Source organism: Balaenoptera physalus (genome assembly GCF_965194825.1).
Source record: "Balaenoptera physalus genome assembly, chromosome: 14".
NCBI classification, from domain to species: Eukaryota; Metazoa; Chordata; class Mammalia; order Artiodactyla; family Balaenopteridae; genus Balaenoptera; species Balaenoptera physalus.
Genome location: NC_138893.1, coordinates 23,742,696 through 23,761,478, shown reverse-complemented (window position 1 = coordinate 23,761,478; position 18,783 = coordinate 23,742,696). Strand labels below are relative to the sequence as shown.

The 18,783-nt window shown below is 53.2% G+C and overlaps 1 protein-coding gene across 1 annotated transcript; it reads right to left on the bottom strand.

The window, feature by feature from the left end:
- Nucleotides 1-2,763: 2,763 nt before the first annotated feature.
- BNIP3 (BCL2 interacting protein 3) lies at nt 2,764-14,503 on the bottom strand. The gene is made up of 6 exons (XM_082424677.1): nt 14,319-14,503; nt 7,148-7,298; nt 6,736-6,820; nt 5,469-5,578; nt 5,229-5,381; nt 2,764-3,778 (listed from the first exon to the last, which is right to left on the bottom strand). The coding sequence occupies exons 1-6, from the start codon at nt 14,362-14,364 to the stop codon at nt 3,733-3,735; spliced, it is 591 nt and encodes a 196-aa protein (XP_082280803.1). The 5' UTR covers nt 14,365-14,503; the 3' UTR covers nt 2,764-3,732.
- Between the last annotated feature and the right edge of the window lie 4,280 nt (nt 14,504-18,783).

Below are 18,783 nucleotides of genomic sequence, written 5' to 3'. Positions count from 1 at the left end.
CTTGCTTCACAGCATAATACCCTCAAGGTCCATCCACGTTGTCTGAAATGGCAAGACTCCATTCTTTTTATTGCTGAGTAATGTTCTGTTGCATACATGTACCACATCTTCTTTATCCATACACCCACCAGTGGACACTTGGGTTGTTTCCATATCCTGCCAATTGTAAATAGTGCTGCTATGAACATTGGTGTGCATGTATCTTTTCAAAGTAGTGTTTTCATTCTTTGGATAAATACCCAGAAGTGAAATTGCTGGATCACATGCCAGTTCAACTTTTAATTTTTGGAGGAACCTCCATCCTCTTTTCCATAGTGGCTGCACCAATTTACATTCCCACCAACGGTGTGTGAGAGTTCTCTTTTCTCCATATCCTTGCCAATACTATTATTTCTTTTCTTTTTGATAAATGTTTTTTCTTACTTTAAGTATTAAACTGGTAACACCTGTACAAATTTCAAAAATCTTTAAAAGGATTATAGCAAAGTGTTGCCCCTTCCTCTGAGCCTGGTGGTATTGATAACTCTTGTTAGTCTTGTCTTGGGCCACACTTTTTCTTAACTCAAACACAAACATGACATATTCCCATCTCCCCGTTTTTGCACACAAGGTAGCAATGTGTACACACCTGCATTTCGCTCTTTCCACCGCACGGTGGTCCTGGCTGTCTCCACACAGTTTGGAGGAAACATCCAGCACCACGAGGACGCAGGAGCCAGACTGGGCGGGCATTCCTCGTTCGCCTGGGGGATGCTGACCTGCCGGTCCAGGGATGCTCTCTGAGTAAAAAGATACTGTCTGTTTATCTTACTTTTGTAACATTTTATTTGGAAATAATTTTAAATCAGTTGCAAAAATTGTAGAGTTCCTGCCTGCCCTTCACCCATCACCCAGGTTTAATTAACACCACGTAAAGCGGGTGAAGTCACCCCACAGTACTTGTAGCTCATCCACAAACCTTCATGTTTGTTTTCCCAGTTGTCTTTTTCTCGCCCGGGATACACGATGCATTTCATTGCCGCATCTCTGAATTTATTTATTTATTTATTTTTGGCTGTGTTGGGTCTTTGGTGCTGCATGCGGGTTTCTCATTGCGGTGGCTTCTCTTGTTGCGGAGCATGGGCTCTAGAGAGCAGGCTCAGTAGTTGTGGCATGCAGGCTTCAGTAGTTGTGGCTCGCGGGCTCTAGAGCGCAGGCTCAGTAGTTGTGGTGCACTGGCTTAGTTGCTTCGCGGCATGTGGGATCTTCCCGGACCAGGGCTCGAACCTGTGTCCCCTGCACTGGCCGGCGGATTCCTAACCACTGCACCACCAGGGGAGCCCGCTCCGTATCTTTCAATCTCTAACAGATCCTCATTTCCTCATGACCTTGACCTCAGACAGTTATTTTGTAGAACCTCCCCCAATTTGGGATGGCTTGATATTTTCTCATGACTAACCTACAGTTATACATCTCGGCAAGAATACAGAGATGTTGGGGTCAGGAGGTCCACGGTACCCTAGGTTCCCTTGGCGGTAATTTCCTGGGGAGGCAGTGACACCGGGCCCACGTCAGCAGCTGTCTGCCTGACGGTCACTCTTTCCCTCGTCCCGTTTATTAATTGGATTCTGTCGGGAAGAACTGTCCCTTCCCCCACTTACTTGGTCTCCCTCAGTGTGGACTTGGGGATCCTGCTCGGGTCTGGTGACAGCCCATCACCACCAGGAACCTGTTACCAGGCTGACCCACTTTGAGCCACTGCACGTCCCTCAGGTTGGCTCCCTGTCCTTCACCTCAAGCATGGCCTCACCTCCTGGCACCGCAAATGTTCCTTATGCTGCCCTGGAATTCCCACTTTTCCAAGGAGCTCTGGTTTATGGGAGAATGGATTCGACCCCAGGATCGGTGTTATTTTAATCCAAAATTGTCTGGATGATATTAAATATTCTGTAAACTTGCTATTCCGTGAATAAAATGAATGATGGTGTTATTTGCATTAACATAAGGGGTGTGTGGAAAGGCTGTCACCATTCTGCTATCCTCTTGCCCAAAAGATCAAAACAAAAATACATATATAGTCACACATTTTAAAAGAATCAAACGTCCACTGTAATGTTGCAGTGAGAGGGGAAAACCTTGTGATCGGCTGCAGCAGGCACTTCCGGCCACCATCAGGCAGCTTGGCCTGTGCCCTGGGGAGCGTCAGTGACAGAGCGGGGATGGAAGGAAGGATACGTAACACGGAGGAAAGGAATAGAGTTATGATCCAGCTAGAAGACGAGAGAGAACTCAGATTTTTAAAAGTGAAGAAATCAGACGAAAGCTATTGGAATCAATCATAAATTAAAATTGGTGCTCCAGAGAAGGAAGGGAGCGAGGCAGGGGCCGGTGGGGGGGGGGGGGGTGGCAGAGATTACACTTAATAGCTTAGAACTCCCCAGACCTGGGGGATGCCTTGTATGTCTCAATGCACAAAGGCCTTTGTCACGGGCCAGGTCACCTGAGTGACGGATTCACAGAGCTGTCCAAGGGGTGCTGGCTCTGAGGACACGTGGCCTTGCTGGAAGGTCCCGAGTGCAGCCTGGTGTGCTCGTGACACTTGAGCCGCCAGCATTTGCTGTTAAAAGGGAATCATCCCCTTGGCCAGAGTGGGTCAGTGGGATGCAGGCTTAACGTTTTAGGGATAAATTACATAAAGAATCTGATACCATTCCATCAGCTGTCTCCAAATGAAAGGACTGTAGGCCTCTACCTCCAAGGTAATTGTTTAAATACAAACAAAGATTTTAAAAATTAGAATGTTACATTTATTTAACACAACCGAATTTAGTCTGGAAAAGTGAAACAAATACAACAGCATTTATACAGTATATCAAAGGGGCAGCCTTTAAAAACCATGCAGTGGGGATACACCTGGTTTAATGAAAAAGCTTGTGTGACGTTTGGTTTTAAACCATATGTAAATACCATAACCAAGTATTTGGCAAAGATTCATTTTTTTATCTATTTCCAGGCTTTTAAAGTAGACACAGAATAGCTTAGAATAAAGCTGATTCTAAGAGCACACAAAAACTGAACACAAACAGACTAAATTTAGCAATCCCAAGAGGAGAGAAGACGCTGATCAGCCGGTGGGCGCTGTCCAGGGTGGTGGCAACAGCCTCAGCGGGACTCCCTGTGCTGCACGAGGTGCCGGTGTGGGGACCACCTGGCCCACCCGTGCTGCGGCCTGGAGCCTACGTGTCACGTCACAAAGAACCACCAGCACAGTGAGAGCTGAGCGGCGTCTGTAGTAGACGGATGCATCCACTTAAATATGGTCTACAACGGGGGGTAAGGCCACAGTGTTTATTCGGGATAAACCCTCATGTAGTCCTTTTAATGTCAACGGTATTCGTTCTTTCAAAATACAGTGTTTAACTCAATCAAGGTTGCAGATAATGTGTTAAAATACTACATACATCATGGATACGTTAAAATTATTTATACTTAAATATAATATCCGAAGAAAGATTACCACCAAATTATTAATAGATATTAATCAGTGACAGGCGTATTACTTTATCCCATAAGTATGATTATGGGAGAGCATGGTCTTAGTGTCTTTATTTTACTGAGTTAGGAACGTGGCATTTACAGAAGAAATGACACAAGTGGTGCAGCCACCCAAGGACCAAGGCAGCCTCCTCTGTACGCTGTGCTGTGGACAACACACATCCCCACTACAGGAGAAAGCTGGACGCCAATTCTTCATCAAAACGTGCTGGTGGATGTTGTCAGGCGCCTTCCAATGTAGATCCTTAACAGAAAAAGGAATTGGTAGTTAACGTGGTCTCGCAACTCCCGGGCAGGTTTGCACAGCTGAGAAGGGGCAGCTGACGCTGGTCCCAGCATATTTACGTTAAGGGGACTGGCTCTCTTATACCCACGGTTAAAACCTGTGTTTTATTCTTCCTCAGTGTGTATACATTTCAGCATCTAATTTAGAAGCATCCAGTTGTGCTCTAACAGCCCTGCAGTGGATACACTCAATTCAAGCACAGAGGAGAGGATTCTACCCAACCTGAAACGCTCTTACTCCCGTCACTGTTTTTTGAACTGACCACACGCTGCTAGAAAGAGTCGCCTGCAGGACAGGTGATATCGCCAAGTTTATCAGCACCAACCTCACAAAGACCCCTGCTGAGCAGTGAAGCCCACGCCCCCAGGAGCCCAGAACTGAGGGGCGTAGGCATCAGAGGGCTGTCCGGGCAGAGGGGGCTGGGGAGGATGTCTTCAGGAGCCTGCAGCCCAGCACGGGGAGCTTCCTTAGAGCAACTGGCGGCGTGGATTTTATTATCCTGACCACTCTGGAGGCTGGTGAGAAGGGCAGACACCCCTGTTGGGGGCTGGCTGCAGAAATCCATCTTGACATGAAGGCCTAAACCTCAACCCGGCAGGCCCCCACAGCATCTGACTGCTAGTTCTGGAGAAAGCTCCAGAAATCAGTACCTCCCTGCGTGAGACTGGCAGAGTCTGACTCTGAAAAGCACTGTGCTGAGAGGGAAGGCAGAACTGAGAGGGAGAGGCCGGGGGCCTGGCCCCGCCAGGGAGCCCTCTCCCCAGGCAGGCAGGACCGTGGGCTGGGGCTCGGGAGGACTCTGCTCTCGCCTCCCCGAGCAGGCGGGCCGGCGTCTCCTCTGCCGCGTTCACGGAGCCTGCGGTGGCACCAGCCCACGTCAGAAGGCCATCTTGACGATCCAGATGTCCAGTCAGCTGCAGCCACAGAAGCCCATCCCTCCGCCCCAGGACCAGTGAGACCCCCCCGCCCACCTGGTCAGAGGCTGGGGAGGGGCCCCCGAGGGCGGCCTCGGGCTCCGCTCCTCAGCACCGTCCGGGCTCAGTGTCTCCACGACCCAGGCTGCCCCTCTGTGTTCCGCACGGTCGTCAGAACGGGCGCCCTCTTCTCTCTCACTGCTGAGTGGACGCCAGCAGACACGTGCAGCCCGAGTTACCGACACTGCCCCCCCGCAGCCACCCCGCAAGGAGAGAGGCTGATCTGCACCTGCGTGCAGCGGTCCAGGTCAAGCAGCCAGACGAGCGCCCCTGCGCGTCAAAGAGGCGGGCGAAAGCAGCCTCTGCTGCCGGACACTCGGGGCAGCGCTGCCCCGGCTCACGGCTCTGGGCTCTGTTTCACACGCCCACGTCGCCCGTGCTTCTAAGACCTAGAAGGACCCCACGCTGTGCCGTCCACACGGGGAGTCACTTACCCCAACCCGATGGCCAGCAGATGGGACAGCAGAAGAGACGGCAGAAAAACTTTGAGAAACTCTGCAGAGAAGATGCCCCCTTTCTTCATGACGCTCGTGTTCCGCATGCTGAGCGTGGGCGCGCGCTTCGGGCGCTTGAAGAGGAGGAACTCCCTGGGGGAGAAGTGCTGGTCAGCGGAGGCGTGCCAGGCGTGCCGGGCCAGCCGGGCCAAGGAAGGCCCCCAGTGCAAACAGACTTACTTGGTCGGGGGGACGTTTTCCGGCCGGCTTGACCAATCCCAAATCCAGTCTGAGTTTTTCTTCAAGATGCTTTCGACTTCTTTCCTTCTCTCCATATAGTCTTCCTCAGACTGGGGTAGAGCAGATGTTAAAAGCCAGCCCACTGCACCCACAGCAGAAATCTCACCTCCCACCCAAGCATCAGACCAGCAAGCTGGGCTCGCAGCCCAGCCAAGGGGGGAGGCGAGGGCCGCACCCCCCGGCTCTCCTCCCTCCTCCACACACATCACCGGGCTGAAGGCCCGACTCAGACTCGAAGAGCTGCAGACACTGCCCCAAGGAAGCGATGCCGAATGAGGACAGACGTCCAGAGATGAAAACGGAAACCATCTAAAATGGCCCAAAACAGGGATGTGCCTAAGCAAGCAGGATACTGCAGGGCAATGAAAGCGACACACACTTTCGAGTTAAACGGGAGAGAAACACCAAACACTTGTGTGCACCCCTGATTGCAGCTACATTTTGTAAAGTACGTAATACCCTCATTAAAGAGCTTTCCGAGTTGGATTATAGGTGCTCTGCCCTACTTCTCTACATTTGAAAAACTCTGTACCTGATCATCTAATTCCTCCTTAAAATCAGGGGGGAAAAAAATTAGTTCAAATTTTGGAAATACTCTAAAACACGGTACCAAAACCAACCAAACGCCTGGGCGCACCAAAGCTGGGGGTGGACCCCACGTGTCTGGGGGCAGGCCGGGCGCCGCCCTTGAGGAAGCCTGAGCACCAAGGACTCCTGGTTTCCTTGGTGAGGGAGGGCCTTGAGGGGAGACCAGCACGGGCGGGGGGGGGGACCAAGTGGTACTGACCGAGCCCACGGTTCCTGACAGCTTTCACAGCGAGTCGGGGACCCACGGGTTCCTAAAATACACTCCCCAGGCATCACGACCGGAAAGGATCTGGCAAGGCCGCACTGGCCCCGGCCCAACCGAGGCCACCGGAGAAGCAGCACATAGGGCCCCAGGCTCTCTCCCACCCACACACTGCCCAGCAGACAGACCCGCCGCCTGGCTCCCAGCTCCCCTCCCACTGGCCACTCCCAGTGTCTCCCCGGACAGCGTGTGATGGCAGAGGCGCCCAGGCCGCACGGCCTACCCAACCTAAGCCCCTGCCACTTCCGGTCCAGCGTGAAAAGCGGGGCGTGCCCCCCCCCCCCACTGCTTCTGAGGGCTGCATTCCACAGAACTTTGTACAAACAGATCGCAAATGTGTGCACGTGCACACCTTACCTGGAAGCTGTTCTTTTCTCCAAGACTATGTGTGTCTGTCTCAGAAGCTCTGTTAGTATCTTGTGGGGTCTGTGAGCGAGGTGGGCTTGGGGAAAACACAACATGTTAACCTTCTTTCCACCAGGAGAAGCAAAACCCCACAGGCAGGGGCCAGCCTCCGGGCCCGAGTGCTCCCGCCAGCACCTGGGGCCAGACCAGGGCCAAAGCGTCCCTCCATCTCCGCAGCTGAGCTCTGATGCCCCGCAGTCGACAAGCAGAAGCAGGGGCCCAGCACCACACAGGCAGGCCCCAGTCGCTTCCTCCCACCTGAAGGCAAAGGGCCCGCTGTCTCGGGAGGGCTGGGCCGAGGCTAGGCAGGCGTTTGCAGCCCTGCCTGGCCTGCCAGCGCTGCGATGCACACGCTTACGCCCACCTGTCACAGTGGGAGCTCCTGGAGCTGCTCCGTCCAGATTCGTGCTGGGCATCCAGCAGGATTTTTTCCATGTCGCCATTATAAATAGAAACAGAGTCTGGAACACTGCTCCCGTTCCCATTACTGCCAAAGTGTAATTCCACCCAGGAGCCTGATGGGGATAAAAAAAGGACATGGTTGCAATTTTCCACCCACTCTGGAGTCTGGTCCTAACAAATAACGAGCTCACCCCTCCATTTCCAAGACGCGCCGGGGACTCGCAAGGAACCGTCGCCTTGAATCACGCTGCAACGCCCTTGAGGCCCATCTCTGGCACCTGCATTACAGTGACCCTCCCCAGGGACCCTTGGGAGCCAAGGCAGTGCACCTGCTGCCACTCCCAGACTCCCTGCTCAGTCAGTGGGGTCCCGGTGACCAGGACCCTCTCCTGCACTCAGCTCTTAGAAAGCAAAGGGTGTCAGCAAGAGCCTTAGGGGTTCACAAACTAAGGAAAGGTTTACAACCTATTTACACATTCCAGCGCCACCTTCTGACCCTGAGGTCCCACAGGATTCATCACCGACTACTGCTCTGTATCTTACATCAGATGAATAGAACAAAGGTAACTAAACCTGATGAACCAGAGCAAGCAAACCATCCCAAGTGTTCATCTAGCCAAGTCTTTACGGCAAGTAAACTCAGCATTCTTTAACTTGAACTGAAAACTGACATGTTATGTATCCACCCAGATGTCATCAAAACAGAGAACTCCTTAGCACCAAGGTCATCTGCTTACCAAAATGTAGCACAAAGCAGCTACCACCCCACATCCTACGAGCCAGCATTCGAAGTTTTAGCTTTGTCTCTCCAGCCCCACGACTTGGGAGCTGACTTGATAGATAAATTCACCAAGGCGGCCAACAGCTGACCCGGCGGGCACTCTGCTGCACCAGCCGTGCTGGGCTCCGGAATCGGGAGTGACCGGGGAGAGCCCCTCCAGGGGCACCCGTGAGGGGAGGTGTCCCCAGTCCGGGCACAGCCGAGGTCCAGGTGGGTACAGGCAGGGGAAGAGGTGCCGTCGCGCTCGGCTGTGTGTGTTTTGGGGGTTGACAGGTGGAAGAGCTGGAAGGTGAGATCAACTTCGGCAATTCCCACAGGAGGACAGGTGTGAACCCTAGAGAGGTCCCGAAGGGTGAAAGTACACGTTCTGCGCGGCGGGGCTGAGACACCCACAGGTGTGCGGACAAGGCAGGCGGTCAGGGCCCTGAAGCAACACCTGGGGGCTTGGACCGGGGTGGGGGGGGGCCCCATCCTGTCGTTGCTGTGCCGTGGACCAAGGCTGGCTTCCAGCGTTTCACGGCGTCCCCAGGCTCTCACTTCTGAACCCACACCTAGGAGCGGGGTTCCAGGGTGGAAAAGTTCTAGGCGTACGTTTAATGTATTGCAACGCCACTGCTTTCCGATGCAGCCGAAGCAATGTGAGCATCTTTGTTGCCTCACACTTGGCATCCGTCTTTAAATATAGCTATTCTGTGGGTGTGTGGTGGTGGGTTATATGGTTTAGTCTGCATTTCTCCGATTTCTACTGAGGTTGAACATTTCTTCACTTGCTTACTGGCCATGTGGAGAGCATCTTTTTTGAAGTAGCTGTTGAAATCTGCTCCTCTTTCCAACGGAGCGGTCCATCTTTCTCCATCTAGCTCGATATTCAAGACACAAGCCTTTCTTTTTTTGGCCGCGCTGCGAGACTTGCGGGATTGAACCAGGGCCCCAGCAGTAAAAGCGTCGAGTCCTAACCACTGGACCGCCAGGAACTCCCGACACAAGCCTTTCTGCATTCGAATGTGTTGCAGGTGACTTTTGCTGTGGAAAGACAGCCTTTCCACTCAAGCCTTCTGGCGAACATAAAAGTTCTTGCTTTCGATTCACTCTTCCACTGCCAGGCTCCGTTCACTGGCAAGACTGCCTCTGCGGTCCCCTCTGCCCCGCCCTGCTTCCAAGCTGGCCACGCGCACAGGCCTCCTGGGCCCAGGACAGCTCCTCTGCTGCGTGTCGTGGGTCCAGGCCTCTCCAGGGTGGGTGCAGGAGGCGGAGCGCAAGGGCAGACCAGACTGAAAACCCCGACCGAGGCTGGCGGTCACTGTACGGCCGCTCCAGGAACCGTGACCCAGAGCTGCTGCTCTGCGCTGAAACCAGGGCCCCAGGGGCGCCACACAGCGCCACCCGTTCGGGCCCGTCCCCTACACGTCACCCCCTCCCCTGAGAGCCCGGGCCTGCCCTCAACAGCAGCTTGCTGCAGAATAGGTCACATTCGTCAGAAGACAGCAAATCAAGGGTCCAGGAATAAAACATAAACATACAGTTTCTACCACGTCCCGCCTCCCACTTGGCTGCTAACAAAAGGATCACCAGTTTTCAGATGTTAACACGCTTCTCACTTTAGCCTCTCAAGTCACTTCATGTTGGCCTGGCCCGCACAAGGCAGGCCAGGGTCTGTCTGGGAGCCCAGGGCTCCCTGGAAGAAAGCCAGGGCCACTCAGCCTCTGCAGGTCAGCAGAAGCTACAAGGACTCCGTGTCATTCCTGAGACAGCCCGTCTTGACTGGGGACCCTATTCCCACCTGCTCTGGTGGCTACGCAGGGGTTAGGAAAGCCCTGAAGCAAACCATAAGAGGCTCCAGCGTGCGGTTCCTTCACTAGCCCTCCTTCCTTGCCAGGAGCAAGGTGACACCCGGCCCGGCAGCTCTGGCCCCCATGGCATGGGACAGGACCACGGCGCCCTGCTCTGGGCACAGTTCCATTTTTCTCGGTTCTAAGTCAGGTTCTGGGCCTGGCTGCCCAGATCACTTTTACTTAACGGTGTCTGGCATAAATGGAGTTTGAGGTGCAATGTCTTCTCTGACACCACTTCTGACATGAAATTGGGGCAGGGGGAGGCCTACACCAATAAGCAATTTCCAGCACCGACTGGCTGTGCAACAATTCAGTTTTGACACTACCTGGAGTTAGTGTCAGATCCCACAAGTTAAAGATCTCAGTCCCACAAGACTCCCCACATCAGACAGCCGCAAATGCCTGGTAGACCAAGAATTCAGGGGTTCCGACAACCCCCTCCCTCTTCAATAATTCACTAGAACTCACAGGACTCGGGAAAATACTTTGCTTACACTTCCCCAGTCTCAGAAGGATTACAGCTCAGGAACAGCCAGCTGCACAGGGCAGGGTACGGGGGGGCGGGAGTGGAGAGGGACAGTTTCCATACCCTCTCCCAGGCCCTCAGTGGGTTCAGCAGCCTTTTTCAAAGCTTTTTATAACCCAGGCTGCAGCCCCACCCCTCCCCTCCCGGCGGGTGGCGGGTGGCAGGTGGCAGTGGGTGGCGGGTGGCGGAGGGTAGTGTGTGCTGAGTTCCCACCCTCGTGCTCCAGTGCGCTTTCCCATCCCCACCCTGAGGCTGTCAGGGCCTCGTGAGTTACCTCATTAGCAGACTCAAGTGTTTTCCAAAGGGGCTCCTTATGAATAACAACATCTCTCAGGAAATTCCAAGGGTTTTTAGAGCTGAGCTCTGTCTGGGTCAGGAACCAGGGACAAAGATGAAATATATTTTTCAAATTGAGATATAATGGACATATAACATTCTCAGTTTCAGGTGTATGTATATTATACCACAAGGGCCAACTCAAAACTCCATGGAGACAAATATATATGCTTTTTAGAATCATCTCATAGAAAGTCTCAAGCATCCTTCAGAAAAAAATCCCATTCTGGGGTGTCTACAGCAAAAGCTTTGGGTCCAAAAGCTGTATTCTAAGAAATGATTTACTAAAGGACAACAGTTTTATTATTAACCTGCAGCAACTGGGTAGGGAAGGCAGCTTCCTGGAAAATGAAGACAAGGTGTGCCATTAATCTACTTGCATCTGCAATTAAGATCACTCACCTTTCTAAGCAAGAAAGACGGGATTCCGGTTGCTGAAGGGTAACCTTATAACACTTCCTCAGAATCCCAAATAACCTATCAGATAATTGGTGTAATTAGGCCTCAGGGAAAAAACCAGGTGTGGAAGCTGCTGACCCGGGCCAGCTGCACCCCGATTCCGGTCCCTGCCCACAAAGACCTGTAATTTACGCTAACAAGACACAGGGCACGCAAACAAGGCAGACGAGATGGTCCGAAAGCCTAGGCTACCAATATTACATCATCACAGAAAGAAAACCGACTAGCCTTAGAGTTAACCCATTTTTTTTTCTTTTTTAAATCTCCTGTGACCTCCACGATCCTTGGTCCCAGAGAAAATAAAGACCATGTTTTGACTTTGATGACTTGTGGGCCCCAAGATTTGTAACTCAATATGTTATCACATCTTAGAGCCCTAGAGAGGCTATAGGAATTACCCAAACACATAGCTACTTACTGGGTAAGCCATAGGTGCCATTTAATTCAGCTCAACTCAACTGCTGTTAACTGAGTGCAAGCTAGGAACACATGCAGAAGTGTTAACCGTAGTTCACCGAGCCACTGCTTGGTTAGTTGGGTGGCGGAATAGATTCCAGCTGTCTCTGATTTACCCAGCTTGAAAACAGAGAAAACGACAGCAGTACTTTTTCAACCTACGGAAGAAACCCTTACTCTATCAAGTAACTTTAATATAGCACCCACACTGTTCATCCTGAATATTCTGCGCAAAGCTTCTCAAAGTTCCTGCCGCCACTGTGGGACCCCAGGCCCTCCTACATCCCAGGGCAAACACTCCCCTCCAGCCCCAGCTGGCAGAGGCTCCACACCCTAGTCCGGGGTAGCAGGTCTCAGCCCTGGCTATGGAGGACCACCTGTGCTGCTTTCCCCCCGTTCTCCAGAAGTCTAACCCAGCGGCCTGAAAATCCTGATTGGGAATGCTGCAATGGAACCCTGGTACATTTACTTTGAAAAAGCCGTAACAGTGATGTCGGGCAGCCGGGGTTGAAAACTACTAGGGGAACGACCTACACAACTATGGGATTAATGAGAAGGTGGAATCCCTGAGGAGAGCCCTGGGGCAGAGCAACTACCACCCTCATCAGAGGGCTTCTTCCCTGGGAGAGGTGGGATTTAAGAAATTACTGTTTTTAAAAGCTTCTCAAGTTAGATGGGACAGGAATGAGAGGCTCGACTGACAAGTGATTTTGAACATAAAGTCAAGCAGGTAAGTCATTCAGGTTCCTGGATCTTAACAGGAGCTGGCAAATCGCACCCATCCTTCTGCCTAATGTCTTCTGTCACCGACGCGCCTGCCTGCCCTGTTTTTCACGTCACCTCTGAGCCTCACTGTGAACATCTGTGAAAAGTAGAGGTTGGGCCAGGATCTAGATGCCTGAAACCCCTTCCAAACTGCATGACACAAAAACTGCGAATTCTCTTCCTCTTCATATACCTTCAGCCGCGGTGGGTGCCCAGGACAGCGGAACCCTCTGGCTGCAGACAGAGCAGTGCGTGAAGGGGCAGGGGCTGTCTCAGGGTAAACCAGGAGCACCTTACTGCACTGAACCCCCCCTCCCGGCACAGCAGGGGTTGGGGGGGGTCTTCTGGGAAGTAAGGTTCACATCCCCTCCCATGATGCTGTGACACAGTATCACAAAACTCCATCTTCTCCCTGCATATTAGGGGTTGTTTACCTGAGAACAAGAAAGACATATACGACATCTTGCTGCTGGTTAACAGCTTTAACTAGAAGGGACCAGGGGGCCGAGAGGCAACATCAACTTCGCTGTGAACTCAGGGGAAACATTTGGTCCGAGGATACAAGCAAAGGGGAAAAAGGTTTACCACTGTCTGCGGGCTCAGCTACCAAGGCTCTCAGTTCTTAACGAGGTAAACAAGAGGTAATCAAATCAACACAGAGCAGAGGACAAGTGTCGCCCCAGCCACCAATCCCTGCTCGGATTCAGTTTCCCAGGGCGGCCGAGGCCCCACGTGACTCCTCCCACACCGGGCGGCCGGGCAGCAAGTGCCCCGCAGCACGTATCCCGGAGAGCGCAGCCCGGAGAATCCTCGACACTTTCCACTCAGCGTGTAACTGTCTTTTTATAGAATACACAAAACAGAAAAATCTTTTAACCCACGAGCTGGCACTCTGCACTGCCAATGACTCAGCAGTTTGGTCTGCCAATCGAGGACCGAAGATGGAGCCGTTCAGGACACTCCGAACTCTTCCCGACAAATCTGACCCACTAATAAAACAGGCCGTGTTAGAAACTAAGTAGTTTGATAACAGGGCTGACTTTAAAAGACAGTTTACAAAACACTCCTTGGGTCTTTTGTAAGACAAAGATTCAATCCCTTAATCTGTTTCAAAGAAAACAGTCACTGTCGAAATTTAAGCGATTGCAGGATTTTTAAGCTGTGGTTGTAGTTTTAAATTATACAACACAGTAGACCAAGTCTTGCCTAGTGAAATCTTGTTTTGAGGAATACGAGAAACTAGTAGCTCAAATCCAGACAGTATAAAGATTTTTAAATCTTAACGAAACTTTAAAATTCACTCTCTAAGGCTTCAACGGCCCTCTCCAAAACTTATTTACGAGCTCCCGCCGCCGCCTGAACTCTTGCTTCAGAGAATAAAGGTCGGCGCCCGGCCCCTCCTCCAACCCGTGGGCCTCGGGCTCCTCACCCGGGCCGGAGGCGGCGGCCCGGGGGCGGCCCCGCGGGGCCAGAGCCGGGTGGGTCAAGGCCGCCACCGGCCCCGGCTTCCCGGGAGGGGGCGGGGTGTATGCACCGCGGCCACGGGGCCTCGTGCTCCCCCCCCGCAGGTCAACCCCGAGCTGGGCTCTGAACGACACCCGGACGAGCGAACGTAACTAAGGAAAGGCCGGCCGCGCCCCCGGCCCAGCGTTTTCAGGGCTCTCCCTCTCACGGCGACTCGCCCCGAATCCCGGGACCCCGTCCTCCCCAGCCACTCCAGACCGAGCCGCGGACGGCTCACAACCCGAGTCCACGAGGCCAACCGCAAGTCTGGGCGCCTGCTCGCCGGTAGCGGCACCGAAACCAGCACCGGGCTGCACCTCGGAAGACCAGGCACCGCGCGGGCTTGGGACGCCGTCGGCGCCTCGGTCGACCCGACCCGGAGACGGGGGTCCCTCCGCAGGCCCCTCCTCTGCAGGCCGGGCGCCTTTCCCCCGCAGGCCCCCCACACCCAGGCCGGCCCCCGGCCCCCGTTCACCGTGCAGGCTCTCCTCCTGCAGCCCGGGGGTCTCGCTCTGCGACATGGCGGCAGGGCGAGGGCGCTGCGGCCGGCGGGTCGGGGTTGGGGGTCGGCGGGCGCTCCAGGAGGGAGAGGGAGCGGGAGCGGCGCAGCAGCTAGAGCGCGGTCGGCCCGCGGCTCCGAATGACTGACGCTGGCGGCCGGAGCTCCGCGGATAAGCGGCGGCACCGCCCACTGGCCGTGGGGCGGGGCCTGCGAGGGCGCGCGGCGCGTGCCGCGCGTGCGACGCGTGCACGGGTCGGGACGCGAGGAGGGGGCCGCGCGTGCGCAGCCGGGCGGGGGCGGGGCGCGGGCGTCTAGCAGGTGCGCGCGGGACGTGCCGGCACCGCCTGGAAACAGGAGGGCGGGAGGCGGGGCCCGGCGGGGTGAGTCGTCTCCGCGACGCTGCCTGAGGCCTGACTGCGCCCCCTCAGACACAGGGCCGGGGAAGGGACGGGGGGCTGACAGTGGGGCTGCGTGTAGAGTCGGGCCCGGGGCTGTGACCCGCACCCTGCGGCCGGCGGCGAGGCCGCCCCGCACCTGCAGTGCAGAGACCACCTGCTGTAAATTGGACCGGCAGGAAGTCAGACAGTATCTCTAGCAGCTGGTCCAGCAAGCCACACATCAGCCCCTGGGACAATCAGCCCAAGCGGCCAGGACTTGGTCGCTGACTGACAGCTGCCCCGATTCCTGCCCGTGCCTCCCACTCAGGACCAACCAGAGGAAGCCAAATATGACCAACGTTCGGTCCCCCAACCAATCACCACTTCTAGTGGGCCGCCCCCCCCCGGGCCCCGCCTCCGTGGGCCCACCTGAGCCCCTCCCCCGGGGGGCCCCTCCCCTCCCCTTCCCTCCCCTCCCCTTCCCTCCCCTCCTCTCCCCCGCCCGCCCTGGGTCTCTGCAGACACGCGCACGTGGGGCTCGTCGCTCAGCAGCTCTGAGTCGGAGCCGCCGCTGTGCACGTTTGGGGTCTTGGTTTCCTTTCTGGATGAGGCTGCTCCTGGGAGAGGCGCTGGTCTTCTCAGCTTTCTCTCTGGATGTGGAAGCGCTGGCCTTCCTTTCAGCCGGACCCTCATTCTCACTTGGTCAACGCGCATTTACCAAATGGCGCCCTGTCGCAGCCCTGCGCTAGTGGGTACAGCCGGGGAAAACAGCAAGCAGCGTCCCCGCAGAGGACAAACTGCAAAGCCCCCCGGACAATGCACCTCTGCCTTGGTGCCTCTCCCAGCGCCTCGGTCCCCCTCACCCGGGAAGCTGCCCACATGGAGCCTTCCAGCCCATGAACACCGTGTGTTTCTCTGTTATTTAGGTCTTCTTTGATTTTTCTCAGGAATATCTTGTAGTTTTTGGTGTACAGGGCTTGCACATCTTTTGTCAGATGTATCCCGAAGTGTTCATATTTTTATGTTATTGTGATTACTATGGTTATATTTCATTTGGTTGCTCACTGATAACATATAGAAACATACTGGATTTTTGGGTACTGTCGCATCCTGCAACCTGCTAAACTCACTGAAACTTACAGATTTTCCAAGTCCTCTGAAGTGTCTATAGGCAATTACCTGAAAGTGTTTAAATGGAAATGTTTCTTACTGCACCTGGTTTTCCCTCCCCGTGCTACAACTCCCAGCAAGTTCCAGCACTCAGAGAACCCCACGCGAGAGAGGCCTGAGGCCTAGCCTTTTGACAGCATCACTGTAAACGTAATGGTTTGCACAGCCCGGAGCAAGCTCCACAGCATTGAAGGGATGCGAGTAGGAGGAGGTGATGGTGGAAGGGGGTGGGGAGAAACTGTTCACAGGCAGATCAATTTTAGGAAAATTTTAGGACAAGTTATTTCAAACTATCCTGCCTCTCCCTCCTTGAAAAGTCTTCCTGTGTACCCAGGTGCACCCCAGCTTGAGACCACCCTGCTGACGATATTAACAGAAGCCCTTTTCGTGCTGGCATTGGTGGAGAGGGGGAGCAGGAGGTGGACAGGGCAGGTCTCCCCACTCATGCGCCCTGACAAGGTGGGGAGACTAGGGGCCCGAGGAGAAGGGCAACGTTGAGGCTCTGTTTTGCCGTCTAGGGGAGCAGCCACCAGGAGGTGCTATCTAAAGTTTATAGAACCAGAAATAGATACTTAAGTATATTATTTTTAAAAAGACCTAAATAGAAAACATGTTTAGTTCCAATATCAAAACTAGGGATAAATCGATAGGGAAGTGAGCTAATCTCTTATTTTTCATGAGGGAGTCAGTAGATGCTGTCCTAACTTGAAAAAAGAGTTATTCACATCTATTTTTCAAAGCTATGTTGGTCATTACCTGAAAAACTGGAAGCAAAAGTGGTTAAAAATGGCTGCTTCTCAGGAGTGAGATAAGAGATCTCCACTCTTCATTTTGTGACCTGTATGATTTTGATTTTTCTGTCTGGGTGTATATTATTTTGATTTAAAAATATTCACTGAAGCCATAGTGAGAAGGGGGTGTTGAAAAGACACGGGGGCCAGCTGGATGGAGCTCTGTGAGCAATGACGTAGCAGTGGGTTATCACCCAAAGAATGAAATTCCCACGTCCGTGTTAACGTAGATAAATGATTGAATAAGCAAGTAAACGAGGGAAAAGAGACAAATCTCCCACACAGAAAAATCCCGAGTAAGTGACATAGATGTCGTGCCCCCAGGAGGGTAGCACGACTCCCCCTAAGCGTGGGCCGTGCGGAGTGACTTCCCCCCAAAGAGTACAGTGTGGACAGGGGAGGAGCCACTGGACAGTGAAGACACCTGACAGACACGACCTCGGCCGGGGGTCAAGGTCAACATCAGCAGAAATGCGTCGTGTTGAGAGTACGTACCCCTGATAGGACGTGATGAGAAGGGCACCTCCTCCATGTCTTCCTTCTAAAAACACACCACGCCAGTTCAGCCACCAGACAAACCTCAGACGATGCCCAGCAGAGGGACATTCTACAAGCTCCCCGCTCCTGCAATCGTCAAGTCATCAAAAATACAGAAACACCGAGAAACCGTCGCAGCCAAGAGGAGCCAAGGGGGACTCGAGACTAAATGAAATGTGGTGTCCAGGGTCGCCTCCTGGGGCAGAAAAAGGATTTCAGGTAAACACGAAGAAGATAAGAATAAAACATGCACTTTAATAATAATACATCAGTATTGGGACTTCCCTGGTGCCACAGTGGTTAAGAATCCGCCTGCCAACACAGGGGTCGCGGGTTCGAGCCCTGGTCTGGGAAGATCCCACATGCCGCGGAGCAACGAAGCCCGTGCACCACAACTACTGAGCCTGCGCTCTAGAGCCCGTGCTCTGCAACAAGAGAAGCCACCACAATGAGAAGCCTGCGCACAGCGACAAAGAGTAGCCCCCGCTGGCCGTAACTAGAGAAAGCCCGCATGCAGCAACGAAGACCCAACACAGACAGAAATAAATAAATTAAATAAATTAATTTAAAAAAAAAGAAATACACCTGCAAACGTACTGAGTAGAATGATAGCAAATTGAGTTCTAAAGAAGATTAATACATTACAACAAGGAGTGTCTCTCCTGGGAATGTAAGGATGGTGTAATAGTATATTTAAAAAAAGATTAAAGAAGAAAAAATATCTTGATCATCTTATGAAATACCTGACAGATCAAAGATTAAGAATAATCATCATTTTAGAAGCAAATAATTATTCAGTATGCATTCGTGACAACACACACACACCAAAGACAAGCTTGGTGAGCTGGGAAGGGGGTGGAGGTCCTCAATTAATTAATGTGTAGGAGACATTTAATAATTTTTGTTGGCTGCTCAACTCCTGAAGCCCTGCTCAGTGCCTGAATTCCCAACTTTTCATTTATAGGAACTTAAGACACTGGGTCTCGCATCCTTAGCCTCCCTCACAGCTGGGTAGGGGAAGAGCAGCTCTCCACTTCCTGCAGTACCTGTGGTAGTGGCAGCCTCCAGTGCCTGGTGCCGCCTGGCAACGGAACAAGCGTTTCTGTTTCGTCCAGCGGTTTCCTAACTGCACCAGGTGTGCAGTCTGACTTCTGCTGTGCTGGCTGTGTAGCTGCCCTTTGTTCCTGCCATTCTTCACGGCTAGTCCTTGGGCCTTTCCAGCAATTCTGTGCACCCTCCAATATTCCTTCAGAAAAATCCCTTTTCCACGGACATCAGCTGGAGCTGGTTTCCTCTACTTCAACTAAGAAGTCTTCCTGATGAAGGGACTCACCTGAAACCTACAGCAATCATCGTACTAACAGTGAAATGCTAGTGCATTTCCATGAAGTCAGTAACGAGCCAGGGCACCTGTGACCGTTCTGGTCTGGAGGTCTGAGGCAATGCAGGAAGGCAGGAAGGAGAAATGAAAATCTGGCATGTGGGATCTTAGTTCCCCAACCAGGAATCGAACCCACAACCCTTGCATTGGAAGCATGGAGTCTCAACCACTGGACCGCCAGG

Coding starts and splice junctions, on each gene's coding strand:
- BNIP3 (XM_082424677.1), bottom strand. CDS start 14,364: ATGTCGCAGAGCGAGACCCCCGGGCTGCAGGAGGAGAGCCTGCACG. Junction 5,382..5,468: donor GAAAACGTCCCCCCGACCAA/GTAAGTCTGTTT, acceptor CTTCTCCCCCAG/GGAGTTCCTCCTCTTCAAGC. Junction 3,779..5,228: donor CTGCTGGCCATCGGGTTGGG/GTAAGTGACTCC, acceptor TTTTCTGTTAAG/GATCTACATTGGAAGGCGCC.